The following is a 27,214-nucleotide window of genomic DNA, read 5'->3' as shown; positions in this document are numbered from 1 at the left end:
CTAGAGGTCTTCTTATCTCTAATGTTGCCAGCTAGTTGGAGGGATATGGAAAAGGCAAAAGAGTTTGGTGGGGTAGTTGCACTAAGAGCTCTGGGTACAGTAACCTCAATACTTCAATGCTTAAGGAATCCCTCTCTCCAGGTAAGCTGGCTCTCAGAAGTTGGCTGGAGTTCTAGGTGGTGGTGATGAGCTGACTAATGTAATTAATTAAGGCCAATGAGTTACTGAAGTTTTATTTTTGACTCCTGTCTACTCATTTTCTAGAGGACCCATGATGCTACCCAGAGGGGTCCGATAGGTGGTGGGGCGGAAAATAATCTGAGCTTCCCAATACCTCTTCCCTGCTCCAAGATATTCTCATTCTACTAACACTGTATGAAGAATCACACACACTAGCAATCACTAATCTTCACTGGGTACTTTATAATTTACCCTTCCCTTTGTCATTTCTTTGTCAAATATGGACTGCAGATAATTACTTCTCTAAAAGAGAGTTCTAGTACAAATGTAAATGTAAATCCTTTTCACCAAAATCCATTTGTTTGAGGAAATGAAGTCAATAACAGAGGAATTTCCGCAGTGCTATCAGGGAAAACCAAGATTCTCAAGCCTTTTGTCCCTTTCCCTTAACCTCAGACATTATGTGTCATTAAATTCTTACTCAATCAGAAGTAGTCAAATGGAAATGGGAGAGGCAGAATGGTAAGAAGGGTATAAAGGGAACCCAGGCCTCTAGGTTCAAGGAACTTCGCTTCAGAAACCTAGATCACCTGGACTGTAGATTTCACACAGACAACTCCTCTAAACTAGAAAGAACTGCCTTTTGGTAAAATCCAACCTGCACAGGCGGCTGGTGAGAAGTCAGAACTCTTACCTGTTCCTGCTGTAGAGCTTTAACAAAAGCGTTTTTCAGCCGGTTGGTGTGTTCTGCCTTTAGAGCCTTCTTCTGGTTGGAGGTCATACACTGCTCACACAGAATCTTACCATTCTTCTCCTGCTTCCAGTGAGGGGTGAAATCTGTGCGGCACTGGGCACAAACAAAGGGTTCAACCCGCAGAAGAGAGGCACAGCTTTTCCCTAGATGCCAACAAAAACAATAATCAGTGGTTGTACATTTCCTCTCTATCTCCTCTGTTTCTCTTCATCAGATGAATCTTTTTCCAGGAGTTTACTCTGCTGAATTAAAAAAGTGACTCTGTAATTTATAAAATATTTACATTTCATTTGATTGCAAAGTATCACTTTAGGGAATTAGTACCATCCTTATTTACAAATGAGGAAATTAAGAAACATAGCTCCAAATGACAAAACTGGGATGATAAAAACTCAAGTTTTCTGATTTCCTATTATGCAATAATGAGAAGAAAATGTGTGTCAGAGTCAAAGGGCTCCAGCCCGCACACTGCAAATAGAGAGCAACCCCTGCTTGCCGCCACTAGACATAGTCCTTGTGCAGCAATGAAGACCCAGTGTGACCAAAAATAATTAATTTTTTAAAAAGAGCTAAATGATATGCTGGAAACAAAAAAATAGACAAGCTATACAAAATACACAATAAAAATATTAAGCCTAAGACATACAGACACACAAAAAGCTTTTTGATATGCTGTTCCTAAACAGCCTCTGAATAAAGGATGGGAGTGGTTTGGTAAAAGTCAGGGAGAGGTTATTTAATATTACACAGTACCATGTGATACTCTGTCCATATTAATCAGGTTTGGCAACCTCTTGCTTAGATAAAAAGACTGGCCAACAAACAGCCTTACCTTGGCTGTCGATGACACTCTGTACAACTTCCTCCAAGCCTACCATGTAGATGAACTCGCTATTGGCTGCACTAGGCAGGAAGTGAAGCAAGGGAGCAGGTGGTTTAGGGGGTGGAATCTCCAAGAGTGTCTTTTCCAGCTGTTTGCGAAGAGCCAATTTGGCTGCAGCCTGTGAGTTGGCAGCATCTGTCATGGCGCTGGGGCTAGGAAGTGGTGAGGACACTCTGTTCACGGTCCCTGGCTGGATATGGGAGGCAAGATTCATATAGATGGCAGAGGATGTTGTGCGCTGACAGGGAACAGAAGAACTTGACTGCTGAAACAGATTGAATGTAGGGGTCAGTGATGATATGTGGAAGAAAGAACCAATTTTTACTTTCGTGGCAGAGAACACTATCTGATCCTAGTCTGACCTACGCAGCTTCCCCCAAACTCGGAAAATGACATGAGGTGTCCACCTTCTCCACTGAAAAAGGATTCTGGAACACAGCAAAGGAGAATGACAGTGGCTACGAACTAAAACTGCAAAGATTCAGGATTCTCTGTCTTACGTCCTTTATGTTTCTCATTCCTTAGGCCCCTCCAGCTCTTTCCTCTAGACATATTTTAGCTTACTGCTGCTCTGCTGCATCTAACCCTTCTTCTCCACTACTATATTCAAGTGGGCTTCCCAGGGGGCTCAGTGGTAAAGAATCCGCCTGCCAATGTAGGAGATGGAGGAGACTCGAGTTTGATCCCTGGGTTGGGAAGATCCCCTGGAGGAGTAAATGGCAACCCACTCCAGTATTCTTACCTGGACAACTCCATGGACAGACGAGCCTGCTGGGCTATGGTCCGTGGGGTTGCAAAGAGTCAGACACGACTTAGTAACTAAGCACACACATGCTATATTCATACAATTCCTCATGATTTCACTTTTGGGACCACTGTCAACCCACCAAAATTTCCTTTGTTGTCCTAGTCTGAAAACTTAAAATCTATGACCTTTTCAACAGGGAAAGCAAATAAAAGATTTTTCTGTTTCCACATTAGGGCTCCCTCTTACCGGCTGGTAATTGATGGTGGGATTCATATTGGGTGTTGTGGTGCGTACAAGGCCAGGCTTAGGCGGGCCCCGCTGACCCTGTAGCTGGGCTGGGTTTGGCGCAATCACACGTTGAGACATTAACATGTGTGGGAGGGTGGTATTGGTCGCTGAACGGATGACACTGTGACCCTGAAGTGTAAGAAGATACAGTCATAGGTGGCAAATGCCTCACAAAATGCCAAATAGAAAACACTGTCTATAGTATATAGCTAAATAGAAATACAGTCAGATTTGGTAATTTTGTCTAATGATCTATGGGATAAATCTGCCATCACTGCAAAAATTGATTAGTAGTTAGGAATTCCCTGGCTTTTTTGGTATAAACTATCTTAACCCTCTATGGAAAAGGGCTAGGAATTAGAAAGACTACAGTGGAAAGATCAGTTATTCATCCTTCTACTGCAGACTAAATCATGCCATTAAGGACCAACAGGACTATTGATAATAATGACATGTCTATCAAGGCCAGGTTCTTTCCGTGACCTTCACAAAAGCCCCGAAACTGAGAGGATAAGAGTTCCCTGAAACTAAGATCACACTATGGGTCACATACCTGTAATGTTCTCAAATTCTGTTCAACCCCTTGGGCCCCAGGCCGGGAGGGAAGCTTGGACAGGCCTTGCTGTCCCACATGGGCAGGAGATGGCTGAACAATAGATGCTGCATTCTGTACAACTGGAGTCTGGGAGAGAGGAGAAAATGAGACAGTGGAAAAGGCTAGTAATCTAGAAATCTGGTACTAGACTTTCAAAACTCCTTCTCAGTCTGAAGCTCCTGTTGAGCAGAAGGGAAAATGAAAAAATAGAATCACAGTTTTCTTGATTAAGGCCCCAAATAAAAAAATAACATTATTCCTAGAGACTAAAACCCAGGGGACCAGAGAAGAATGAGCCACCCTGCTGAATCTGCCTGGGGTAGCCCATTCTCAGTTTTTCTTTGCTTTCTGCTAGTCCTTTATTTCTTGGGCACAGTACCTTCTGAACCACGTTCTCTTTCTGTAGCTGACTCTGTCTCAGTTTCTTTAACAGCACCAGTCGGGCTTCTTCCAATCGCAGCTCATCTCTCAGCTGCTTGATGAGCTGCTGCCGTTCTTCAATGCCTTTCCCCTGAGGAAACATGGAGACTATCAGCTATAGTAGTAGTTACTCAGAGTCCATTCCTGCAAGATGATCTATTCTTTTAGGTCAAAAACTTTCATCTTCCACAAGAAGCACAGGTGCAATGAAATTGTTACCTTTGTGTTCCTAGCACATAGTCTGGCACAGCGCCTGGTATTCATTAGGTACTCAAAAATAGCTTACAGAATGAAAGAAGAGATCATATATAAATGCTAAACAGATTCCTGGCAGAAGAATGGCCAAAGGGAGATATTGCTTTTCTTGAAAATAATGTTCCTTAATCTTTTAAACTCGTGTTTCCTCCAGAAATACATAAAAACTTAGGAATTCCTCCATATTCTGAGACCCAGGATACAGTATAGAAGGTATTTCTAGTTAAGAGTTGAGTTTACATGATTTGAATTATGAAGTTTTCATTTTCCAAAGATAAAACTACACTGAATATGCTTTTTCAAATTTTCTTCTCCACTTGTAGTTATTTAGATCCAAAAAGTAAACACTAAAAGAAAAACAGAAATGGGACTCTCAGGGAATTAAAAAGAATAGTAGAAGCAAGAAATGATGAGAGGAATCTATTTTTTTTACCTTAAACATCTCTAGGTTGGCTGCTTTGAGTCTTTCTTCCATTCGGGAGCTGGAACGGGGGCTGGAAGCCTCATTATCAGACAAAACAATGATGTCTGGGGAGGGAGTTAGCCTTCCTCGGTCTGGTTCACTGGACAAGAAAAGGAAAAATTAAGGTATTTCCAACAAAGTTCATAAAAAAGTTGTGAAAACTTTTCTACACTGAACAAAGAAATCCAAGGAAACTTGTCTGTTCTGATTCACCCAGGGAAGACAGAGACATCCAAATCAAAGAATAAAGAAGAAACCAAAATGGAAGTGTTGACAAAACCATAGCAAAAAGAACTTTTCCCATCTAAATTCCTTAGAGAGAATGCAGACAGAAAGACACTGAATGGCTTTAGGAATGAAAGTAAGAGATAAGTGTTTTTATCATACCAATTTTCATCAAAATTCCAAGTGCTTTCCTTATATCTCAGTCTCCTTTTGGGTTGTCTTGAGGTTCAAGAAGGAAATGGTTAGCCTGACAGGGGAAGAAAGGCAAAGGCAGTAGAGCCTACTTGTCCACCCCAGGTACAGAGGACACGTTGCCAAGGAGGCGTTATATCAATATGATGATACTGATAAGAAGATGATCCTGGCTATCTGAAGATTTACAAGAAAGGAGGTTATATGGCAACTCCAGTGAAGTCTATCCTGCCAAGGGTTTAGGCCAAAAGAAGGTACTGTTGGTATTGTTGTCAGTGGCTCAAGAGAATGGACAGTGCTAAGTATAATGTCTACAGCCTTCTGGAGGATTGAAACTCCACAATTAAATGTATGTGTCTTGTACCTAATTGCAAGTTCTACTTACCATCTTCCCTCAGAAAAAAAACTATCTAGAAATGACTCTGATCTAAACCTTTCACACCGGCTACGCCCTATGGCCAATCCTAGTTATTAGACAACTCTAGTTTTGATCTTTCTGGGGCTAGTCTTAAAAGCATCTTGTCAAAAAAAAAAGAAGAAAAAAAAAAAAGCATCTTGTCCCTCTAAAATAAAAAATGGCACTCACTTTTTAACACTTAGATAACAAGAATCCTATGAATTCTAACTGCCTGAGGTTCCCAAGTCAATGACCATATCCTATAATTCTCTCTTGATTTCTTAACTCAGATATCTTCGCTGACTACTTTCTTGAAATCTACAGTGTAGTCAGGAGTGTTTAGGTCTAAAACAATGTGTTCTTAGGTCTTTCTTAAACTTGTAACTCAAGCCTTTTATAACCACAGATCTTTAGTCCTGAGCGCCTCTTGACCATTTCTCAGGGGGTCTTGTCTCAGATGCCATTGGGACTTGGATGCCTTTTGAACAAGGCGCCTTGGATGGTTGGGACAGGCATTCAATTCCTCAACAGGGTAAAACTGAGGTTACTAAAACAACCAAGTTTAGCTGAGGAAATAAAATAGAAAGACAATGATAATAGTAACTATCTTGGGAATTACTAAATTTGTCTGCATCACTTTATAACCACTGGTCACAGACACAAGCTGAAAATGTAGGGTTACAGAAAAAAGAAGTCACTAAAGGAAGAAAAGAACCTTTTATCCTTTAACCCCCAGTTCCTGGAGTAATGGTCAGGCCTAAATAAACTGCATTTTTATTTACATTTCTATATTCCTTCATGCCCCACCCCCATCCCTAACATGAGTAAACAACTTTGAGGTCTGATAGATTTCTCTTTCTTCTATATGATTCCCCAATGTTTACATCAACAGTCAGAAGCTCTTTCTATCCTGGCCTGGCTGGATACACACCTCACAGATTATTTCTAACCTAAGGAATTCTTCCTTACTCAAATGAGTGCCACTCATTACTTAAGGATTATCCAGCAACAGAACAAGCACAGACATTACAGTATGAAGATTTTGGAATTGAGTGACATTTATCAGGAAGTTGTATCTGAGAAAACCCTAAATGATATTTTATTCCCAAATATAACTGACTCATATTACATAAACAGCACAGGTAAGGAAAAGCCCAAGTCAAGTTTCATTCCTCAATTTGTTTTTTTTTTTTTTTACTTTTGACGTGGAACTCTGGCTTTTTATTAAAACTTTTCTGGGGATAGAAGTTACTTTGCTACTTTCCCAAACATACATATGATTTACATACAATACTTGCTGTTCTTAGGTATGAAACCCTACCAATTAGATATTATTAAAAGCCAGACTTGCTGCTGATATCACTTTGTAACTCAGACTGGCAGATTCCCAGAAACTATAAAACTCCTAATCTTTATCCAGGTAATAAAAACAAAATCAGAACTGCTGTATTCTCGATAGCATTCCAAAACATAAGCAGTGCTGGTTTCATGCATATCTTATTTCATAGATACCATAACTTGTACAGCTGATGGCAAAAAAAAAAAAAAGATATTTAGGCAATTATGATATGGCTATCATGTCAAGAGCCCTTCCTTCTTTCTGCTTTTAAAGTCCCTCCTCCTTTTATCCACATCAAAGAAACCACTGTTCTCCATGCTGAGCAATCTATCAATCTTCTTTCTTCTTACAAAAAGCTTGAGGCTAAGTGGAAATAGCTGTCAGTGTATCTGGTCTGGTGAAAGGGAAGACGAGCGACAGGGCAGACAGGGCCTATTTTTTTCATGCAGAATGGAGATCTAGATGGTTTACATCAAGCCTCTTTTCCTGGAGAACATTAAGAACAGTTCCCAGTTTCCAAAGAATCAAGTTTCAAAAGTTCAATCCTCTTTTAAATTAAATGCAATGGGAGAGTTTTCAGGGTACTCTAACTTTCAACAGAATTTATCTGTGATATAATACAATTCCAACAGCACTGAGATCTTACCAAAATGTGTAACAATGTTTTTATGAAAAATACATTTTCAGTTCCAAATATGGATGTAAGGAATCCACCTAACATTTCTCCTCTTCATTGACCCCAGTGAAGGAGGATTAGTCATTTACTCCAGAAGGCTAAGGGTGATTACTGGGCAAGTGGATTACTCAGGTGCATTATCTCATTGATCCACTTTTCTTTTTTTCTAAAAATGTCTAAGGATTAGCCTATAATACTTTGCTGATACTACATATTGCTCCCAAGAATTTTTCTCTTCTTCCACAACCTCTACAGAACTTTTCTGACGTTTCCTAAGGGTTTTTAATGCTATTACCAAGAATACTGTTCCCCTACTGGGTGTGATTTAAACAAAATAACTCTGGGACAATACTAATAAGTTAACATGAAAAGGTAGAGAAAGAAACCTAAGTAAGATTATAACCATTCCTTTCTTCTTCTTTCTTGCCATGTGTATGTGAGAGAGAGAGCACAAGCATGAGTGTACTTGTGTAAGTGAATGTGTATGCATATTTGGGGTTTGGGGAATGTGGCACAAATGAAGTAAAAAATGCAGACGATCAGCACATGAAGAAGAGAGAGCACACAAGAGAGGCCCATACTCTCTGAGGTAATAAAAGCTGGGTATTCATAATCAACAGACCCCAAAACTCCTGGGGTGATCTGAAGAAATGACTGCTTTTGCCTGCCTCCTAAAATGGCCTAAGATTAGAGTGAAAGTATATTAACTCATTCTAATTGGGGTACCAACTCTTACTGCCTCCTTGATCCAGAAACAGCTACTTTATGTTAAGGATAATAATTTTTAGAGGCACTTATTTTCATTTGGAAACAAGAGAAATTCATGGTCAAGCCAGATGGCATAGATACACCTTCATTCAAAAAGCTTTAGGAAGAAAAACCCCTTTCTCTCATTGGAATTCATTCCTTTTTCATAGGCTTAGTTTATGAGAAGACCTTAACCATGGAGGCAGCTGAATCAAGCCATACCTCCGTCTAGCACTCATATCTACAGGTTCATCATTGATGTTTTCTTTGCCTGGCCTTCCAGCAGTCCTGTTGTCTCCATGAGGCCTGAGATTCCCATTAAGCTTCTCTTCATAGCCCTTGACACCACTGCCATCTTGTTTAGTGGGTAACTCATGTGGCACCTCAAGATTTGCCAAATCCTTTCGTTTGAGCAGTGCCAACATTTTCAGACGTTCCATGGCCTCATGCCCCTCCATTTTGAGTCGTTTAGCCAGGACATCATCTCGCTCATCAGCTGGGTCCAAGCTCCGCTTCAACAGATTCAGGCGAAGAGCATCCTCTGTCATTCTATCCATCCTGTGGAAAGAAACATTCGAGTGCAATCAGAATAAAGTCCCTTAAATAGTCCACAAGGAAAGAAGAATCACAGGCATATAAATGGAAAGTTAAAGTTAACTGAGCTAACATTCTACCCTATAACTTCCTAGATGATCTGTATTAAAAGAGGTATCATCTCAACCTCAAGTAAACCTTCAAATGCCTTCCAGTCATCGAGGTTCTTACTGTATAGATGTCTGAAACCAAAGACCATACTCACTGAAATAATCCATTAAGAGCCTACATCTCTCAAAAAAGTAAACATTCTTTTGTGACTGGCCTTTTGTGTATGCATGCTCAAAGTCAGATGCTTTGGTTTTAACTCTCATGCCAAATTCTTCTCCTGGAAAAGACTCTTTTATGAATGGGAGGTTCCTTAGGTCACCCATGCATATCTTTAACTAGCCATTTTTACTGATGGAGAAACATGAGAAAGATTAATTAGACAAAGGGCATCTAACAGGAATCCTCAGTTGTCTGGATACAGCAACGGTCAGAGGGTCCCATTGTTATTTGCCCTCAATCCTATACAGATTCAGTATCTTAAGATACTTTGTTCAGCAAAGAACTCAGGCACATAGGAAGATAAAAGGTACTATGTTTGTTACTCCTACAGCAAAATTATTACAGGCAAGCTAATTATGACTTTTTCCTTCTCATTTTGATGTGTTACACTAATAAAATCTAGCTGCAAAATTTCTCCAACACTTTTAAATCCAGGGTTAACCTTCCTGGTAGGAAACAGTAATGTGACACTGGAAAGAAAATTTTTTGATGCATCAAAACACAGTTCAAACTGCTATTTACTTTTACAGGTCAAATATTTTAAAAGTTACTTTACCTCCCCAAATCTCAATTTCATCTGTAAAAGTGGGCACTCAGAAAAGGGTTCAGTAAAATTTAATTTCTATACCCTCAGGATATAACTTTCACACGTAAGATGTAAGAATCAGCTTGATAATTCACAGACTCGAGTAGTAGGACAGAACAGATTACCAACGTTAATTGGTGCTCTTACAAAGAAAAGTATGTATGTGCTTGCAGCATCTTCCTTCCTGTAGTGCAAAGGAAAATGTAACTCTTCTAGTTACAATGAGGAAAAGGAGTAACCAACAAAAGAATTTCCAACAAAAGGAAACAGACCTTTTGGAGAAGAGAGAAAAGTCAGAATTCAGACCTCTGAATTTTCAGGTAATGTTTCTTAACTCTCTTTCTCTTTTTCAAAGAACACCCTTATTGAGAAATAATTGACATTTCATACAGTTCACCTATTTAAAGTGTATAATCAAGCGGTTTTTAGTATACCCACAGAGTTGTGCAATGATCAGCACAATCCGTATTAGAATATTTTCATTATCTCCTCCTTAAAAAAAAAAACCCATACCCATTGGCAGTCACTCTCTTCTCCCTTTACCTCTATACCTCACTAATTGAATTTATCTCTAAATTTGCCTATTTTGGACATTTATATAAATGGAATCATACAATATGTAGTCTCTTATGACTGACTTCTTTCACTCACCATTATGTTTTTAAGGTTCATTCAAGTAGCATATATCACTGCTTCATATTTTTTATGATATTCCATTGTGTGGATATATATTTTGTTTATTCATTTATCAATTGATAGACATTTGGGTCTTTCCCCCGCTTTTTCATTTTTTTGGCCGCCCTGTGCGGTATGTAGTATCCTAATTCCGTGGTCAGAGATAGAACTCATGTCCCCTGTGGTGGAAGCATAGAGTCTTAACCACTGGCCCACTAGGGAAGTCCCCTACTTTTTACTATTATGAATACTGCTATGAACTTCCGTACACACGTTTCTGTACGGACATGTCTTCAGTTCTCTTGAACATATACCAACAAGTAGAACTGCTGGGTCCTATGGATCAAGACCATCCCCATGGAAAAGAAATGCAAAAAAGCAAAATGGCTGTCTGAGAAGGTCTTACAAACGGCTGTGAAAAGAAGAGAAGCGAAAAGCAAAGGAGAAAAGGAAAGATATTCCCATTTGAATGCAAAGTTCCAAAGAATAGCAAGGAGAGATACGAAAGCCTTCCTCAGCGATCAATGCAAAGAAATAGAGGAAAACAACAGAATGGGAAAGACTAGAGATCTCTTCAAGAAAATTAGAGATACCAAGGGAACATTTCATGCAAAATGGGCTCGATAAAGGACAGAAATGGTATGGACCTAACAGAAGCAGAAGATATTAAGAAGAGGTGGCAAGAATACAAAGAACTGTACAAAAAAGATCACCACCCAGATAATCACGATGGTGTGATCACTTACCTAGAGCCAGACATCCTGGAATGTAAAGTCAAGTGGGCCTTAGAAAGCACCACTACAAACAAAGCTAGTAGAGGTGATGGAATTCCAGTTGAGCTGTTTGAAATCCTGAAAGATGATGCTGTGAAAGTGCTGCACTCAATAAGCCAGCAAATTTGGAAAACTCAGCAGTGGTCACAGGACTGGAAAAGGTCAGTTTTCATTCCAATCCCAAAGAAGGGCAATGCCAAAGAATGCTCGAACTACCGCACAACTGCACTCATCTCACATGCTAGTAAAGTAATGCTCAAAATTCTCCAAGTCAGGCTTCAGCAATACGTGAACTGTGAACTTTCAGATTGTTCAAGCTGGTTTTAGAAAAGGCAAAGGAATCAGAGATCAAATTGCCAACATCCGCTGGATCATTGAAAAAGCAAGAGAGTTTCAGAAAAACATCTATTTCTGCTTTATTGACTATGCCAAAGCCTTTGACTGTGTGACCACAACAAACTCTGGAAAATTCTTAAAGAGATGGGAATACCAGACCACCTGACCTGCCTCCTGAGAAACCTGTATGCAGGTCAAGAAGCAAAAGTTAGAACTGGACATGGAACAACAGACTGGTTCCAAATAGGAAAAGGAGTACATCAAGGCTGTATCTTGTCACCCTGCTGATTTAATTTATATGCAGAGTACATCATGAGAAATGCTGGGCTGGAGGAAGCACAAGCTGGAATCAAGATGGCCGGGAGAAATATCAATAACCTCAGATATGCAGATGACACCACCTTTATGGCAGAAAGTGAAGAGGAACTAAAGAGCCTCTTGATGAAAGTGAAAGCGGAGACTGAAAAAGCTGGCTTAAAGCTCAAATTCAGAAAACTAAGATCATGGCATCTGGTCCCATCACTTCATGGCAAGTAGATGGGGAAACAGTGGAAACAGTGTCAGACTATTTTTTTGGGCTCCAAAAGCACTGCAGATGGTGACTGCAGCCATGAAATTAAAAGACGCTTGCTCCTTGGAAGGAAAGTTATGACCAACCTAGATAGCATATTAAAAAGCAGAGACATCACTTTGCCAACAAAGGTCTGTCTCGTCAAGGCTATGTTTTTCCAGTGGTCATGTATGGATGTGAGAGTTGGACTGTGAAGAAAGTTGAGTGCTGAAGAATTGATGCTTTTGAACTGTGGTGCTGAGGAAGACTCTTGAGAGTCCCTTGGACTGCAAGGAGATCCAACCAGTCCATCCTAAAGGAGATCAGTCCTGAGTGTTCAATGGAAGGATTGATGCTGAAGCTGAAACTCCAATACTTTGGCCACCTCATGCGAAGAGTTGACTCATTGGAAAAGACCCTGATGCTGGGAGGGATTGGGAGCAGGAGGAGAAGGGGACAACAGAGGATGAGATGGCTAGATGGCACTACTGACTCGATGTACATGACTTTGGGTAAACTCCGGGAGTTGGTGATGGACAGGGAGGTCTGACGTGCTGCAATTCATGGGGTTGCAAAGAGTCAGACATGACTGAGCGACTGAACTGAACTGAACTGATGGTAACTCTCTCTTTAACATTTTGAAGAATTGTTAGGTTGTTTTTCCAAAGTAGCTGCACCATTTTTACATTACCACCAGCAGAGTACGAGGGCTCCAATTTCTCCATATCCTCTTAATTCTCTTTTAACAGCTTCAGATATGAAACATATTATAGCATATAGAGACATTCATTAGCTGCAGGTTCCCCAAAGATTTCTTATTTTGACATGTGTTACTTCTGAAGTGGTTTACCTCTGAATACCCCCAGATGGACTGACTGGAAAGTTGAATGAACACCAAAAAGTTAAGCCCTAATTCCACAGTAACAATGTCCTGGGTAACTTGATCAACACCTCATAGTGAGAGTATGATTGAGAATACCATGAGGAGTTGCAAAAGGTAAAAAGTCAACTAATTATACACCTAGGTGAAAAAAGTACTTCAGAAAAGTACACAGCAAAATATACAAATGTGCGTTAATACAGTATACTGTTCTAAGTTTTGAGATAAATTATATTTATGAGCACTGAGGCAATGATAAAATGACAAAATTCAACAACCTGGTGCTGGTTGGAAATTGGGATGCCATCATTAGCTTGGCTTCTTCAAATGATGGTTATACAAATAACTAAATCAGTTCAAATAATTTCCCCTTTATTATAATGACATAAATGGGTACACTGCAAGTTGTGAGAAACCAGAACCAGATATTTGAATGTCTGAGGTAAGCAATCGTTTCCAACAGATGGCTTGATAACTCTGATTAAATTTTCCTTGCCCACTCTTGACTTTACTGACCCAACTTTATGTACTCGCAGCCATGCCTGCCTCAAAATCCAGTGAGATATGGATGATTCTTTAAAACAACCAGACTAAATGAAGTCAGTCAGATAGAGAAGGACAAATATTTTACGGTTCCACTTATATGAGTTACCTAAGGCATATTCCCCCTGGAGGAAGGCATGGCAACCCACTCCAGTATTCTTGCCTGGAGAATCCCATGGATAAGAGGAACCTGGTGGGCTACAGCCCATAGGGTTGAGAAGAGTCAGACATGACTGAAATGACTCAGCAAGGCATATTCACTGAGACAAAGCAAAACAGAGGTTATCAGTGACTGGGGGTGGAGAGAAGGTAGTGAGGAGTTACTATTTAATGGGAACAGTGTCTCTGGGATGAAGAAAAAATTCTTAAATGGATAGTAGTGATGGTTGCAAAACACTGTGAAAGTAATAAAAACTGAATTCAACATTTAAAAATGGTTAAACTAGGGACTTTCCTGAGGTCCAGAGGCTAAGACTGTGCTTGCAATGCAGGGGGGCTCACGTCTGATCCCTGGTCAGGGAACTAGATCCCACATGCTACTACTAACACCTGGTGCAGTCAAATAAATAAATTAAATAGATAAAAATAAATATTTAAAAAAATAAAAAAGGTTAAAATAGTAAATTTTATGTTATATATAGCTTGCCACAGTAAGGAAAAAAAAATCCAATTTAGTAGAAACAGATTAAAAAAGGCCACGAGTGATATTTTCAGGGTGATGAAAATGTTCTAAAGCTAGATTGTAGTTATAGTCACAGAATTCTGTACATTTATTTTTTTTTTAAATCGCTGAATCATACATTTATACGCCAATAAAGCTGTAAAAATAATATTCAATGTACGCTGAGTTAGTGCTAAGTTGCTTCAGTTGTGTTCCACTCTTTGCAACCCCATAGACTGTAGCCCACCAGGTTCCTTTGTTCATAGGATTCTCCAGGCATGAATAATGGAGTGGGTTGCCATTTCCTGCTCCAATGTTAAGCTGGTCACACACAAATTTCTCTCCAAAAAGAAAAACGAAACTTCTGTAAAATGAATGTTTTATGTTGTCTTTTAACACCTAATCAAACTTTTCTGCTTTTTCCAGGCTTCAAATAATAACCATATTTCTTAAGTGCCTACTTAAAAGCCAAACAGGCTACTAGACATTTTACCATGTTTCCTTATTTAAATCTCCTCAACAAGTTACTAAGTGATATTATCTCTACTTTAGAGGTGGAAAAAGTGTCAAATCAAGTACTCTAAGCCTGCAAAGCTTTAGGCAGTGAATCTAGAATTCCAATGCACATCTAGCTCACTTCAAAAACCTATTACAGGGCTTCCCTGGTGGCTCAATGATAAAGATTCTGTCTGCCAATGTAGGAGACATGGGTTTGATCCCTGGTCTGGGAAGATCCCACATGCCATGCGCACTGCAACTAGAGTGTAGCCTCTGCTCTCCACAACTACAGAAGAGCCCACACAGCAATAAAGACCTGGCACAGTCAAATATAAATAAGTAAAACTGAAAAAAAAATCATCCACACTAAAAAATCATTAAAAAAAATCTATTATATATTTTACAGCTATTCCTTCCTCCCCACCCTGCCAAAAAAAAAAAAAAAAAATCTGTCATATATGTACATCTCCCTGCTCAGAGCAAAATAATCTTAAGAAGCAGTGTTGTGGATTCACGCATTTGCACATGCATCCAACCCATCCATCCCCCACAGACATTAAGTATATACAGTATGCCAAGTTCTGGGTTAGGTACTAGAAGTAAAGGTGAAAAAAAGACCAGGTTACTGTCTTTAACAATTTCATTCTGATAGAAGACAGATGTGCATGTAACTAAAGTAGTTACATACAAGTAGTTAGATGTTACATACAAGTAGTTACATACATAAAGAAGTTAGATGTTACAAGCCTTTGCTATATGCTGCTTTTTCTTCCTCATACTGAATTCAATTCATCCAGAGGCCCTAGAAGCCTGGAAATCATCCTTAACTTTTCCAGACTTTTAAATCTAACTCACTAAGTCCTATCAATTCTATTACCTTCCTCTCAATGAGAAAATTTAGCCATTCCCTTGTATAAGGGATATTCCCAACACAGGGATCGAACCTGGGTCTCCTGCATAGCAGGCGGATTCTTCACCTTCTGAGCCACCAGGGAAGCCCCAGATGAGAAAACAGGTAGTGCTGGCATGCTGCTGCTGGCCGCCATCTTGGTCATGAGGGAAGGCAGTTTGCAGACAGAGCAGATGCTGTGCACAGCAGAACACTGAGAGGACAGCTAACTACACAGCTGTGCCACCAAAGCAAGCTACTCTGAAGCTAGTCCTGTTACACAGACCAGCAAATACCTTTAATGTTTAAGCCAGTATGAACTGGATTTTCTGTTACCTAAACTGAAAATATCCAAATGGACAGACAGCTCTGTCAGAAATGCTGAAATGAAATCAAGGTGGAGATACCCACTAAACAAGTGAATATATGGTACACAAACAAGAGCACCAGAGTTCAGGCCAGAGCTGGAGGTAAATATTTGAACAGGTAAGGAAGATAACTGAAAATAATGTATGGGGATGAATGAAACTGAATATACAGTTGAAAAGAAGAGCCAAGGATAGAGCCTTGGGCAATACCTACATTTAAGGATTGGTTGGTCAGAGGAAACTAAGAGAGCTAAGGGAAAACTAGAAAAGCATGACACGTCAACAAATTAAAGGAGTACTTGTGTCCAACAATTACAGCAGAAAAATATCCAGCTTTAAATTCATTGCTAACTGTTGTAAAAACATAAGAATGGCCAGATGGTGACACAGCTTTAGAATCATGCTTGTCAAATTTTCAAATCACTGTTACCCCTAAATCAAAATACAGGTCTGCAGTGAAGACTATTAGAAGATCCTGAGAGGGAAGAGGATCCCTCCATCCTCTCATAGAGGTGAGCAAAATGAATTAATATCTACTGTGTCGACCACTACTTACCAGGCAATATATAAGGCCCTGTATAGGTATTCCCTCATTTAATCACATTAAAGTTATTTTTAGTGAACTAAACATAGACTGGGCTTCCCTGATTAACTCAGTTGGTAAGGAATCCACCTGCAATGCAGAAGACCCTGGTTTGATTCCTGGGTCGGGAAGATCCCCTGGAGAAGGGATATGGAGGAGAAATGGCAACCCACTCCAGTATTCTTGCCTGGAGAATCCCATGGACAGAGGAGACTGACAGACTACAGTTCATGGGATCATGAAGAGTCAGACATGACTGCAGTGACTTATCATGCATGCAAACATTATAGATATAGTTGAAGCACCCTGTGTAACTTTTCCACCAAATCATTCTACCCTCCCTCCTTCCCTCCTCAGAGAAAGGCATTATAATGGATTTGTTATCATTCTATTACATATATATGATTCCATAAATAATATATAGTATAGTTTGTATATTTTACTTGTTTAGGCTGCACCACACAGCATGCAGGATCTTAGTTCCTTGAGAAGAAATCCAGGTGATAGGTTATAATCCAGGTACCCTGAAGTGGAAGGGTGGAGTCCTACCACTGGACCACCAGGGAATTCCTTAGTTGGTGTAATTTTAAAAGTAGCTCTTGTATGTATCCTTTTTCATTTTGCTTTTTTAATGCTTAATTTTTTAATATTTAAAATTTATCCAAGTAAATATATGAAGCTCTAGTTCATTTGTTTTAACTGTTGTGTAGAATTACAAAGCAAAAGATATTTGATTTAGTAATCCTCTCTCCAGTTCAGCATTTAGGCACCAATTTGTTGATCTTAAAACCAATGCTGTGATTTCCACTTCTAGTCAAGATGGTGTAACACAGGCCGGATATGCCCGCTCACCTGAAACAAAAAACCTCTAGACAAAACACCTGAAACAAGGTCTTCAAGATACTGGACGTGAGGCTACCAAGAACAGTGATCCCAGAGGGACAGGAAACAAATGAAATAAGCTCTGTAACTCACTTGTTTACTGCCACAGGAGCATTTCTAGGACATGATGCAGGGATGGGAAAGGAGGAGAGCCAGGCAGACTCTTGAGTTGAAGAGACTGAGATGAGGGTGTAAGGGTATAGTGAGACAAAGACAGCTACATTTCAAAAAGGACAAAGTACCATAGAAGCTAAGAGCTGCCGAAAGATGGCTATCATAAAAAAGACAGGTGAAGTACCAAGCATGTAAAGAAAGTAGAATCTTCACACACTGCTGGTAGGAATGTAAAATGATACAGTCACTTTGAGAAATTGCTTGCCAGTTCCTCACAAAGTTAAACATAGAGTTACCATATAACACAGCAACTCCACTGCTAGGAGAACCAAGAACATTATCTCTACACAAAAATCTGTACACAAGTGCTCACGCAGCATTATTCATAATAGCCAAAAAGTGGAAAGAACCCAAACGTCCATTAACTGATGAACAGATAAACAAAATGTGGTATATTCACACAATGGATATACAGCCATCGTATAAACACTGTATAATGGCCATAAAAAGGAACAAAGTGCTGATACGTGTCACAACATAGATGAACCCTGAAAACACTATTCTAGGTAAAGGATGCCGGTCACAAAAGGCCCTATATTGTATGATTCCGTTTACATGAAAAGGCAAATCTATGGAAACAAAGTAGCCAGTGGTTGCCTAGAGCTGAGGAGAGGGGCAAATAGAGAATGACTGCTAAGGGGTAGGCGGGTTCTGTTTGGAGTGATGAAAATGTTCTAATCTTAGATTGTGGTAACATTTGCACAACTCTGACTATACTAAAACCAGTGGACTGTATATAAATGGGTGAATCTTATGGTATGTGAAATATATCTCAATAAAGATGTTTAAAAACACAAGGGATGATAATAAGAGCAGATTCAATTATTAAAGGAAAAAAAAAAAAAGACTAGTGAACCAGAAGAATAGCAATAAAAATTATCCAAAATCAAACAAAGAGAAAAAAATAAAAAAATAAAAGTCTTTCTAGAGGACTAGAGGACAGCTTGAAGCAGCCAAGTATACAGATAACTGGAGTCTCTCAAAGACAGGAGATGCAGCGCACAGAAAAAATATATATGAATAATGGCCAAATGAATAAATGATGAAAACTATAGATCTACAAATCCAAGAACCTCAACAAACCCCAAGCACAAGAAACATGGGGGAAAAAAAAACCCACACCAAGGGACATCATAATCAAATTGCTCAAAACTACTATAAACAGACTTCCCTGGTGGTCCAGTGGTTAAGAATTTGCCAATGCAGAGGACACAGGTTCAATTCCTGTTCCAGGAAGATTCCACATACCTTGGAGCAACTAAACCCCTGCAAGGCAATGACTGAAACCTGCACATTTAGAGTCTACCTGCTGCAGTAAGAGAAGCCACTACGAGAAGCCTGCGCACAGCAATGAAGACCCAGCGTAGCCAAAAACAACAACAACAACAACAAAAACCTACTACAAAGTCTTGAAAGCAGCCAAAGTGAGAGGGGGAAAGATATGTTTACATGTAAAGACAAGGATAACATCAGATTTCTTGATGGAAACAATGCAAAAGAGAACACAGAAACATCTTTAAAATACTGAAAGAAAAAATATCTGACAATCTAAAACACCATACTTGTCAAAAAGTATCTTTTAAAAACAAAGATGAAATAAAGACTTTTTCAGTCTTTTAAAATTTCCTTTACCAATCTTCTCCTTTACAATTTATATTTATTTGTATCATAAAAGTTCCACTAGGACTTCCCTGGTCATCCAGTGGTAAAGAATCCATCTGCCAATGCAGGGGACATGAGTTCGATTCCTGGTCTAGGGATACTCCACATGCCTTGGGGCAACTAATCCTGTGTGCCACAACTACCGAGTCCCAGATCTGGAGCCTGCAAGCTGCAAACTACTGAGGCCACACACCACAGCTAATGAACCCAGGCACTCAAGAGCCTGTGCTCTGCAACAAGAGAAGTCACAGCAGTGACAAGCCCTCACACTGCAACTATAGGGTAGTCCAAGCTCACAGCAACTAGAGGAAGCCCTCATGTAGCAACAAAGACCCAGTGCAGCCAGAAGTAAATACAATTTTTTTTTAAGTTCTTCTAATTATAGCCTCAAAGCTTATTTTGTCTGAAAACTATATACATAGTTGTTATACATAAAGTAGGTAAGCAACAAGGATTTACTGTGCAGTATAAGAATTATATTCAGTGTATCATATAATAAACTATAATGGAAAATAATCTGAATTACTTTGCTATACACCTGAAACAGTGTTATGAATCAATTATACTTCAATTTTTAGAAATAGTACTATTAACCACAGTCACCACGCTATATCTCACATCTCCATGACTTATTTTATAACTGGAAGTTTGTATTTTTTGATCCCGTCCCCTCATTTTTTGTTTCATTCCTCCCACCCCACTGGGCAACCACCAATCTGTCCTCTGCACCCAAGAGTTGGTGTTTTTGTTTTGTTTAGATTCAACATTTGAGTGAGATTATACAGTATTTATCTTTTTCTGTCTGACTTACTTCACTTAACATAATGCCCGCAAGGTCCATCCATGTTGTCACAAATGGCAAGATTTCCTTTTTTACGGCTAATAATTCCATTTTGTGTGTGTGCGTATACATACACATATAACATTTTGTTTACCTGTTCACCCACTGATGGACACTCAGGTTGCTTCCATATCTTCACTATTGCAAATAATACTGCAAAAAACATGAGGGTGCATTATCTTTCCAAGTTAGTGTTTTTGTTTCCTTTAGATAAATACCCAAAAGTGGAAATGCTGGATGATATGGTAGCTCTAGTTTCAATTTTTTTTGTTTAGGAACCTCCATACTGTTTTTCAAAATGGCAGCACCAATTTACCACCAACAATGCACAGGATTCCCATTTCCCATCCTCACCAACACTAACTTCTTGTCTTTTTGATAACAGCCATTATAACAAGTGTGAGATAATGTCTCACTGTGGTTTTGATTTGTTATTTCCCTGATGATTTGTGATGTTGAACACCTTTTCACATACCTGTTGCCATCTATATGTCTTTTTCTTTTTCGGCCTTGAGGGATTGGAATTCCCCAATCAGGGACTGAACTCATGCCGCAGCAGTCAAAGCCTAGAATCCTAACCACCAGACCGCCTCAGAATTCCACATCTGTTTGTCTTCATGATCATTTATTCTTACTCTCCTTCACTAGTATCTACTCATATTCCTAATTCTAACGCATATTCCTAATTCTAACTGTATGCATGCCCTTGAGTTCAACTGTGTACCTTTTCTCTATCTGCACTTACTCCCTACCCCACATAATCTCATATATTCCTATACCTTAAAAAAGCATCTATATGCTAATTCTCAAATTTATATTCCTAGACCTTATCCCTCCTCTAAAATTTTTTTTGGTATATATTCAACTGCCTAAATGCTATCTTCATTTGGCTGTCTAACAGGCATTTTATGAACTTATGTCCAAAACTGAATTCATAAACTCCTGGGATAATAACGTTCTCTTCCCCTAGTGTTTCCCTCCTCAGTAAATGACACCACCATTTAACCAACTGCTTATATGAAACTCTATGTAGTCACTCTTCGTTCCTCTCACACCCTACATGCATTCGACCTGTAAATTGTCAGCACTCCTTTTCAGATATATTTCAAACCCAACCCCTCATCACCACTTTCACGTTATTATTCTAGTCCAGGCTATTGTCCTCCCCTGCTCAGACTATTGCAATTTTTTAAACTCTGCCTCTGCTCCTGCCCTTCTCGGTCTATGTTCCATAGAGAAATCAGAGTGATCTTTCTAAAGTTTAAGTGGTATCATTTCTTTGCTCAAAATGCTCTAATGGCATCTGTGGTGGTTTACAAACACTGTCTCCCCAAATTCTTTGAAAGTCCTCACATCAAAAGGTGGTGGTGATGGGGATCTATGTTCCCTTCTCTTGAATCTAGGTGGGTTCATGACTGTTTCAATCTGTAGAATATAGCAGAAGTGATGCTGGGTGACGTCTGCCACTGGGTCATAAAAAGCAATGCAGGTTTTGTCTTATTCTCTGGAACACTGAAGTCTGGAGACCTGAACGGCTTTCTAAGAAGTACAGCTTCCCAGAGGCTGCCATGGTGTGACGAAGCAAAGCCTCAGGGAGCGGTCACATGTAGACACTTCAGTTGGCAGGTCTACTCTTCAAGTTATCTTAGCCCAGGCACCAGACATGTAAGTTGATGAGCCTTCAGATGATTCCAGCCCCCAACTAATACCTCTTCCCCACTTTTGCAGCTTTCCAGTTGCAGCCCCAGACACCGTAAAGCAGAAACAAGCCATTAGGGCTGTGCCGAATTTGAATGAATTCCTGATCCACAAAATCCAAAAGCAGAATAAAACCATTGTCTTAGGTTACTAAGTTTAAGGTAACTAATTTGTTACATATACAGCAATAGTAACCAGAAGAGCACTGCAAGTCTTTGTCATAGCCTATATGGCCCTACATAATTTGACCCACTATCTTTTGACTTTACATCTTCCAATACCTCCCATCACTCCCTTTCCAGTCTGTTTAGTCTCCCTGTTCTCTCCTGTTAGCCGTGTGGCTTGCTCCCTTATTTCCTTCACATCTCAGAAAGATTTTCCCTAATACATCTACTAGGGAAAACAACAGCAAAAACAATTATCACCTTTCATCATTACTCTGTAACCCCTTAAAAAGTTTTATTCTTCTTCGTAATTATGACTACCTAGCATATTAGGCTTATATATGTTGGTCTGTTTCCCATCCACTAAAATATAAACTCCATGGAACAGTTTTTTTCTTCCTATTTTATTCAGTGCCTGGCCCATAATATGTACTACATAAATACCTGCTGAATAGAAGACCACAATCTTCACTTTTTAAGATATTCTAGTTAGTTCTTTTTTTTCAAATCTGTCTCTTCCAAAGTATTTCTTCTTCTCTTCTCAAATCTCTGTATTTAATAGTTTAAATACATTTATTTTATATAGTCAATGGCTCTATTATCTGAAGTTTTCAGTTCCTGCTGCTGCCTGTTGTATCTGTGACTTTTGTTCATAGTATATGAATTGTTTTCTTTTGCTTTTTGTTAATTTTTTAAGAGCACCCTGTCTTCACTAGGACTTTATCTGTAAGAATCCTGTATGGTTTGGATTGTGGACCTGTTCCTCCAGAGCAGTTTTTCATGTGCTTCTGCCAGTTACTGCAAGAATATATAAAGTGTTCTGAATAATTTTTTGTATTTATTTCTCAGCTTAGCAATCTCAGACAAAAATAATTTAAACCCATATGAGTTTGGTTCATACTTAAATTTTCAGGAGAGATTTCCACCCACCTCTAGTCAAAGCCTAGGCTGAGACAGAAAATTTTTGTTTCCTTGAACTAGGGGATGGAATTTGTTATGGTCAGCTCCCTTCCCTGAACATGAGCCTTTAAGAATCGTGGCTTTCTTAGGGGGTGCTCACCTCTACTCCTGTTCCGTACAGGCCTAAAATGTTGCCTCTTGGACCCCTCGTGAGCATTAAGACCAAGTCTATTAGGGACTTCCCTGGTGGTCCAGTGGTTCAGACTCCACGCTTCCACTGTAGGGGGCCTAGGTTCGATCCCTGGTTGGGGAACTAACATCCTGCATGCCGCATAGCGCGGCTGGAAAAAAAAAGCAAGTCTTTTGGTTACTGAAACTAGAAAAGCCCCCCAGAATTGCCACAGCATTAAGTCACATGCACACTGCTCATTTTTAGTTCCCTTTTATTTTTGTGGTCCCTGAGAATTTTCCTTACTTCTTTCAGTTCAGGTTATATGTTTAAAAAAAAAAGTTTATTCTACCCAGCATCACTAGGTGGTGTTTTGTAATGGAATTGCAAACAGTTTTAGTAACATGGTGTGCCATATTCCGGAGTCAAAAATGATGGTCTGAAATTTTTTAATTTATTTTCATAATAACTAGGCTCAGAGCAAAAAGGCTTCCCAGCTTACAATAAACAAAACAAGACCAAAGACTACTAACTGCAAAGAGAAAAACACAGCTTTACCAACAGAGAGATCTTGCTGTCACCTTAACCCAAGCATCTAAATTGGCAGTGTAAATAGTGAAACAATCAGATATTATGTGCCTCTTAATGTGATGCAGTATGAAGACACAGCATCTGCCATGAAGTATTTTTCCAAAAACATATAAACTTTACATTGAAGTCCAGTTTACAGGACATACAGAGAATCAGAGAACAAGATACATGACACCATACAGAAACAATCTGACAAATCTACAATGTAGAACATGCTGCAAATCAGCTAGTCTGGTTTCTTCAAAAGCTGACATTAAATGTGGTGGAGCGGGTTGCAAACTATTCTAGATTAAGAGACACACCAAATACAAGGTATATTTGATTAGATCTTGGTTTAAAAAGAAAATCTACAGAAGATATTATGAGGAACAACTGGGGAAACTCCAACTGGCCTGGGTATTAGATAATATTAGGGAATAACTATTAATCTTGTTAGGTGTGATGGGTACTACGGTTGAACAGAAAATTGCCCTTGTTTGGAGAAGCAACTATATTAGTTTTCTATGGCTGTTACAGCAAATTACCACAAACTAAGTGATTTAAACAGCACAAATTAATTTTTAAAAATATTTATTTGTTTGGCTGTGTCGGGTCTTGGTTGCAGTACACAGGATCTTCGCTGTCTCATGCTGGACCCTTCATCCTGGTATACAGACTCGAGTTACGGCATGCAGGCTCAACAATTATGGTGCATGGGCTCAGCTGCTCCGTGACATGTGGGATCTTAGTTACCGGACCAGGGATGGAACCTGCATCCCCTGCATAGCAAGGCGGATTCTCAATCACTGGATCACCAGGAAGTCCCTGAACAGTACAAATTTATTATCCTACAGTCTGGAAGTCAAAAGTCTAAAATGGGTCTCACTGGACCAAATCCAGGTCATCAGCAGGGCTTTTTACATTCCTCCTGGAATTTCTAGAGCAATATCTATTTTCTTGCCTTTTCTAGTTGACCACCTGCTTTTCTTGGCTCATGGCCACTTCTCCATCTTCAAAGCCATCAATGCTGGGCCCACTCCTCATGTTGCCATATTTCTGACTTTCTTTTGCCTAAAATTTTCCATTTTTAAGAACCTTGGTGATTACACTGAGCCCACCTGGATAATCCAGAATAATATTCATATTTTAAGGTGAGCTTATTAACAACCTTAATTCCATCTGCTGTCTTAACTCCCCTTTGCCAAGAAACTGAACATATTCAATCATTCTGGGGATGAGGATGTGGACACCTTGGGAGATGGGGCATTATTCTAACACTGCAATCTTCAGTATCAGGTGGGCCAAAATGTTCATTCAGGTTCTTTGCTACCTTGTCTTGCCTTTGTGTTCTTTCATAGAACAAAGATTCCCTTTTCAACTGTATGCACTTAATAAAACTAGTTGCATATTAATAAAATATATAAAGATTAGTCATCAAATCTACTATATTCATCTATTCAGGTTCAAAAGTGGAGTGGTAAAGAGGAAGAAAAGAGCGACATAGGGAAAACTCAGACTACAGAATACTATGGCGTTCAGAATGGGGCAGTCCTAGTAAACAAATCCTTATGAAAATTATAAACAGAAAGTGCAGAAACTATCATCTGTTCTTACATTTTAAAAGAAGGCAAACCCTGGTTTACTTTCTACCACTGGGAGATATCAGCCACAGGTCTACCAAGATCTGTTCACCTGCAGATAATGTGTTGCTGTGCTGAATCACTCAGTCGTGTCCAACTCTTTGTGACCCATGGACTGTAGCCTGCTAGGCTCCTCTGTCCATGGGGATTCTCCAGGCAAGAATATTGGAGTGGGTTGCCATGCTCTCCTCCAGGGGATCTTCCCAACCCAGGGATCGAACTCAGATAGCCCACACTGCAGGTGGATTCTTCACTGTCTGAGCCACCAGAGAAGCCCAGATAATATGTTAAATATCTCTAAACGAGACAATCCAACAACACAGAAAAAAAGTTGAGGAAATGAAAACCTCCATCTCAATGAAGGGATCAAGTGAAGATTCTCTTCAAATCAAACTATTCTGAAGCATCTAGTATGTACACAGTAGTAAGAAATACAAGCAATTCAAGGATTAATTCAAGGATCATACAGTAATTGAGAAATCTGGAGATGTGTTTACCCTCACAGAAAAAGTGACCTCGTGATAAGAGTGTTAAAATGTGGATGACTTCAAGGATAGACTCTAGGTTTCAGACTATATAGCTGGTTTCTTCCCCATTCTTGCAAGATTCTTCTTGCTTCTGCCACACAAGTTACACAAACATGAGGAGGAACCCTTTCCTCTATCAACCTTATTATTTCTCTTGTATTCTGTATTTATAATAGATACTTTTATCTATTTTAAAAAATTTTTTAATTAAGTTAGAAACTGAAGTCATCTCAGATGACTCCTTCCTACTTCACTCATCCAAACAAGTAATTTTTTCATAGATTCTAATATACATATTTTTTCTCTATTTTAACCTCTGGTATCAGTGTGTATCTTATAACCAACAGCATTTAACAAGTGACAGTATTTCTTCTTTCTTATTGGTTTATAAACTACTGATACATCTTAAAATCAATGGCATCTTTCATCTGCAGCAACGTGGATGGACCTAGAGATTCTCGTACTAAGTCAGACAGAAAAACACAAATACCATATGATATCACTTATATGTAGATTCTAATGTATGACACAGTGAACTTATTTACAAAACAGAAACAGACTCACAGACATAGAAAACAAACATGGTTAACAAAGGGAGAGGGGGTAAGGGAGGGATAGAGTAGGAGCTTGGGATTAGCAGATACAAACTATTATATATAAAATAGATAAACAAGGTACTACTCTATAGCATAGGGAATTATAGTCAGTATCCTATAATAAACTATAATGGAACACAATATGAAAAAAATTTTTATGTATAACTGAATCACTCTGCTGTATACCAGAATCACAAGAATGTAATTATCATCTACACTTCAATTTAAAACCAAATATAAATAGCATCTTAGAGTCCATGAAATACAATATTTATGAAATGCCTAACATTTATTATTAGTATTTTTCTAGGCATTGAGGATACAACACTGAACAAAGTCTCTATCCTCATGGGCTTCAATCCAGTGGGGAAAAGAAACAATGAACAAATTAACAACATGAATAGGTAAAGCATAGATAAGATCCCTGAAAAAAGTTAAGCATGAAAAGGGGATGGAGTGTCAGATGGGAGGAAGAGACTATTCTTAAAAGCAAAATTGGGAAAGTCCTATATAAAAAGATAACATTTAAGCTAACTCCTAAGTTAAGTGGAGAAGTGAGCTCTGCATGTATCTGGAAGAGAATATAACAGGTAGGGGAAAAAGCAAGAATGCTGCTTGAGACAGAATGGTGCTTAGCATACGGCAGAAACAGTAAAAAGGTAAAGATGAAGTGCCATATCCAAGAAGGAGAGCGGCAGGAAATGAGGTAGGAGAGGTAGCCAGGGGCCAAACCAAGGACATATCTTGAAAAAAGAGCCAACAGAAATGCTGGTGTACCGGATGAGAAGGATGAGAAAAAGAAGTAGTCAAGCATTACTCCAACACTGTTATCTCCACAATGAATGATGACACTTTTTATGAAAATGGTGAATAACAATATGTTTGGAGGAAAAACGAAAAATGTAGTTCTAACATGTTAAGTCTGAAATGCCTATTAGACACAAGTCTAGAGTTAGGAGATGTTTGGCTAAAGATACAAATTCAGGAGTGATAAACATACAGACAGAATTTAAAGTCAGGGGG

At 39.1% G+C, this 27,214-nt stretch overlaps 1 protein-coding gene across 3 annotated transcripts in view; it reads right to left on the bottom strand.

The window, feature by feature from the left end:
* Positions 1-27,214, bottom strand: part of GATAD2B (GATA zinc finger domain containing 2B) — an 80,483-nt gene that overhangs the window by 6,660 nt on the left and 46,609 nt on the right. For 2 of the 3 annotated variants that reach the window (XM_043877903.1, XM_043877904.1), the window contains 7 exons: positions 8,385-8,720; positions 4,557-4,686; positions 3,828-3,959; positions 3,407-3,535; positions 2,812-2,982; positions 1,767-2,082; positions 875-1,077 (listed from right to left, as the gene is read on the bottom strand). In XM_043877903.1, coding sequence (XP_043733838.1) covers positions 875-1,077; positions 1,767-2,082; positions 2,812-2,982; positions 3,407-3,535; positions 3,828-3,959; positions 4,557-4,686; positions 8,385-8,719 — 1,416 coding nt within the window. In that variant the 5' untranslated portion in view covers position 8,720. The remainder of the gene's footprint in view (positions 1-874; positions 1,078-1,766; positions 2,083-2,811; positions 2,983-3,406; positions 3,536-3,827; positions 3,960-4,556; positions 4,687-8,384; positions 8,721-27,214) is intronic. The other variant, XM_043877905.1, reaches the window with a different exon arrangement.

Source organism: Cervus elaphus, chromosome 20, assembly GCF_910594005.1.
Source record: "Cervus elaphus chromosome 20, mCerEla1.1, whole genome shotgun sequence".
Classification (NCBI taxonomy): Eukaryota; Metazoa; Chordata; class Mammalia; order Artiodactyla; family Cervidae; genus Cervus; species Cervus elaphus.
Note: the sequence above shows the minus strand (reverse complement) of the source record. Positions and strands in the feature narration are given on the sequence as shown.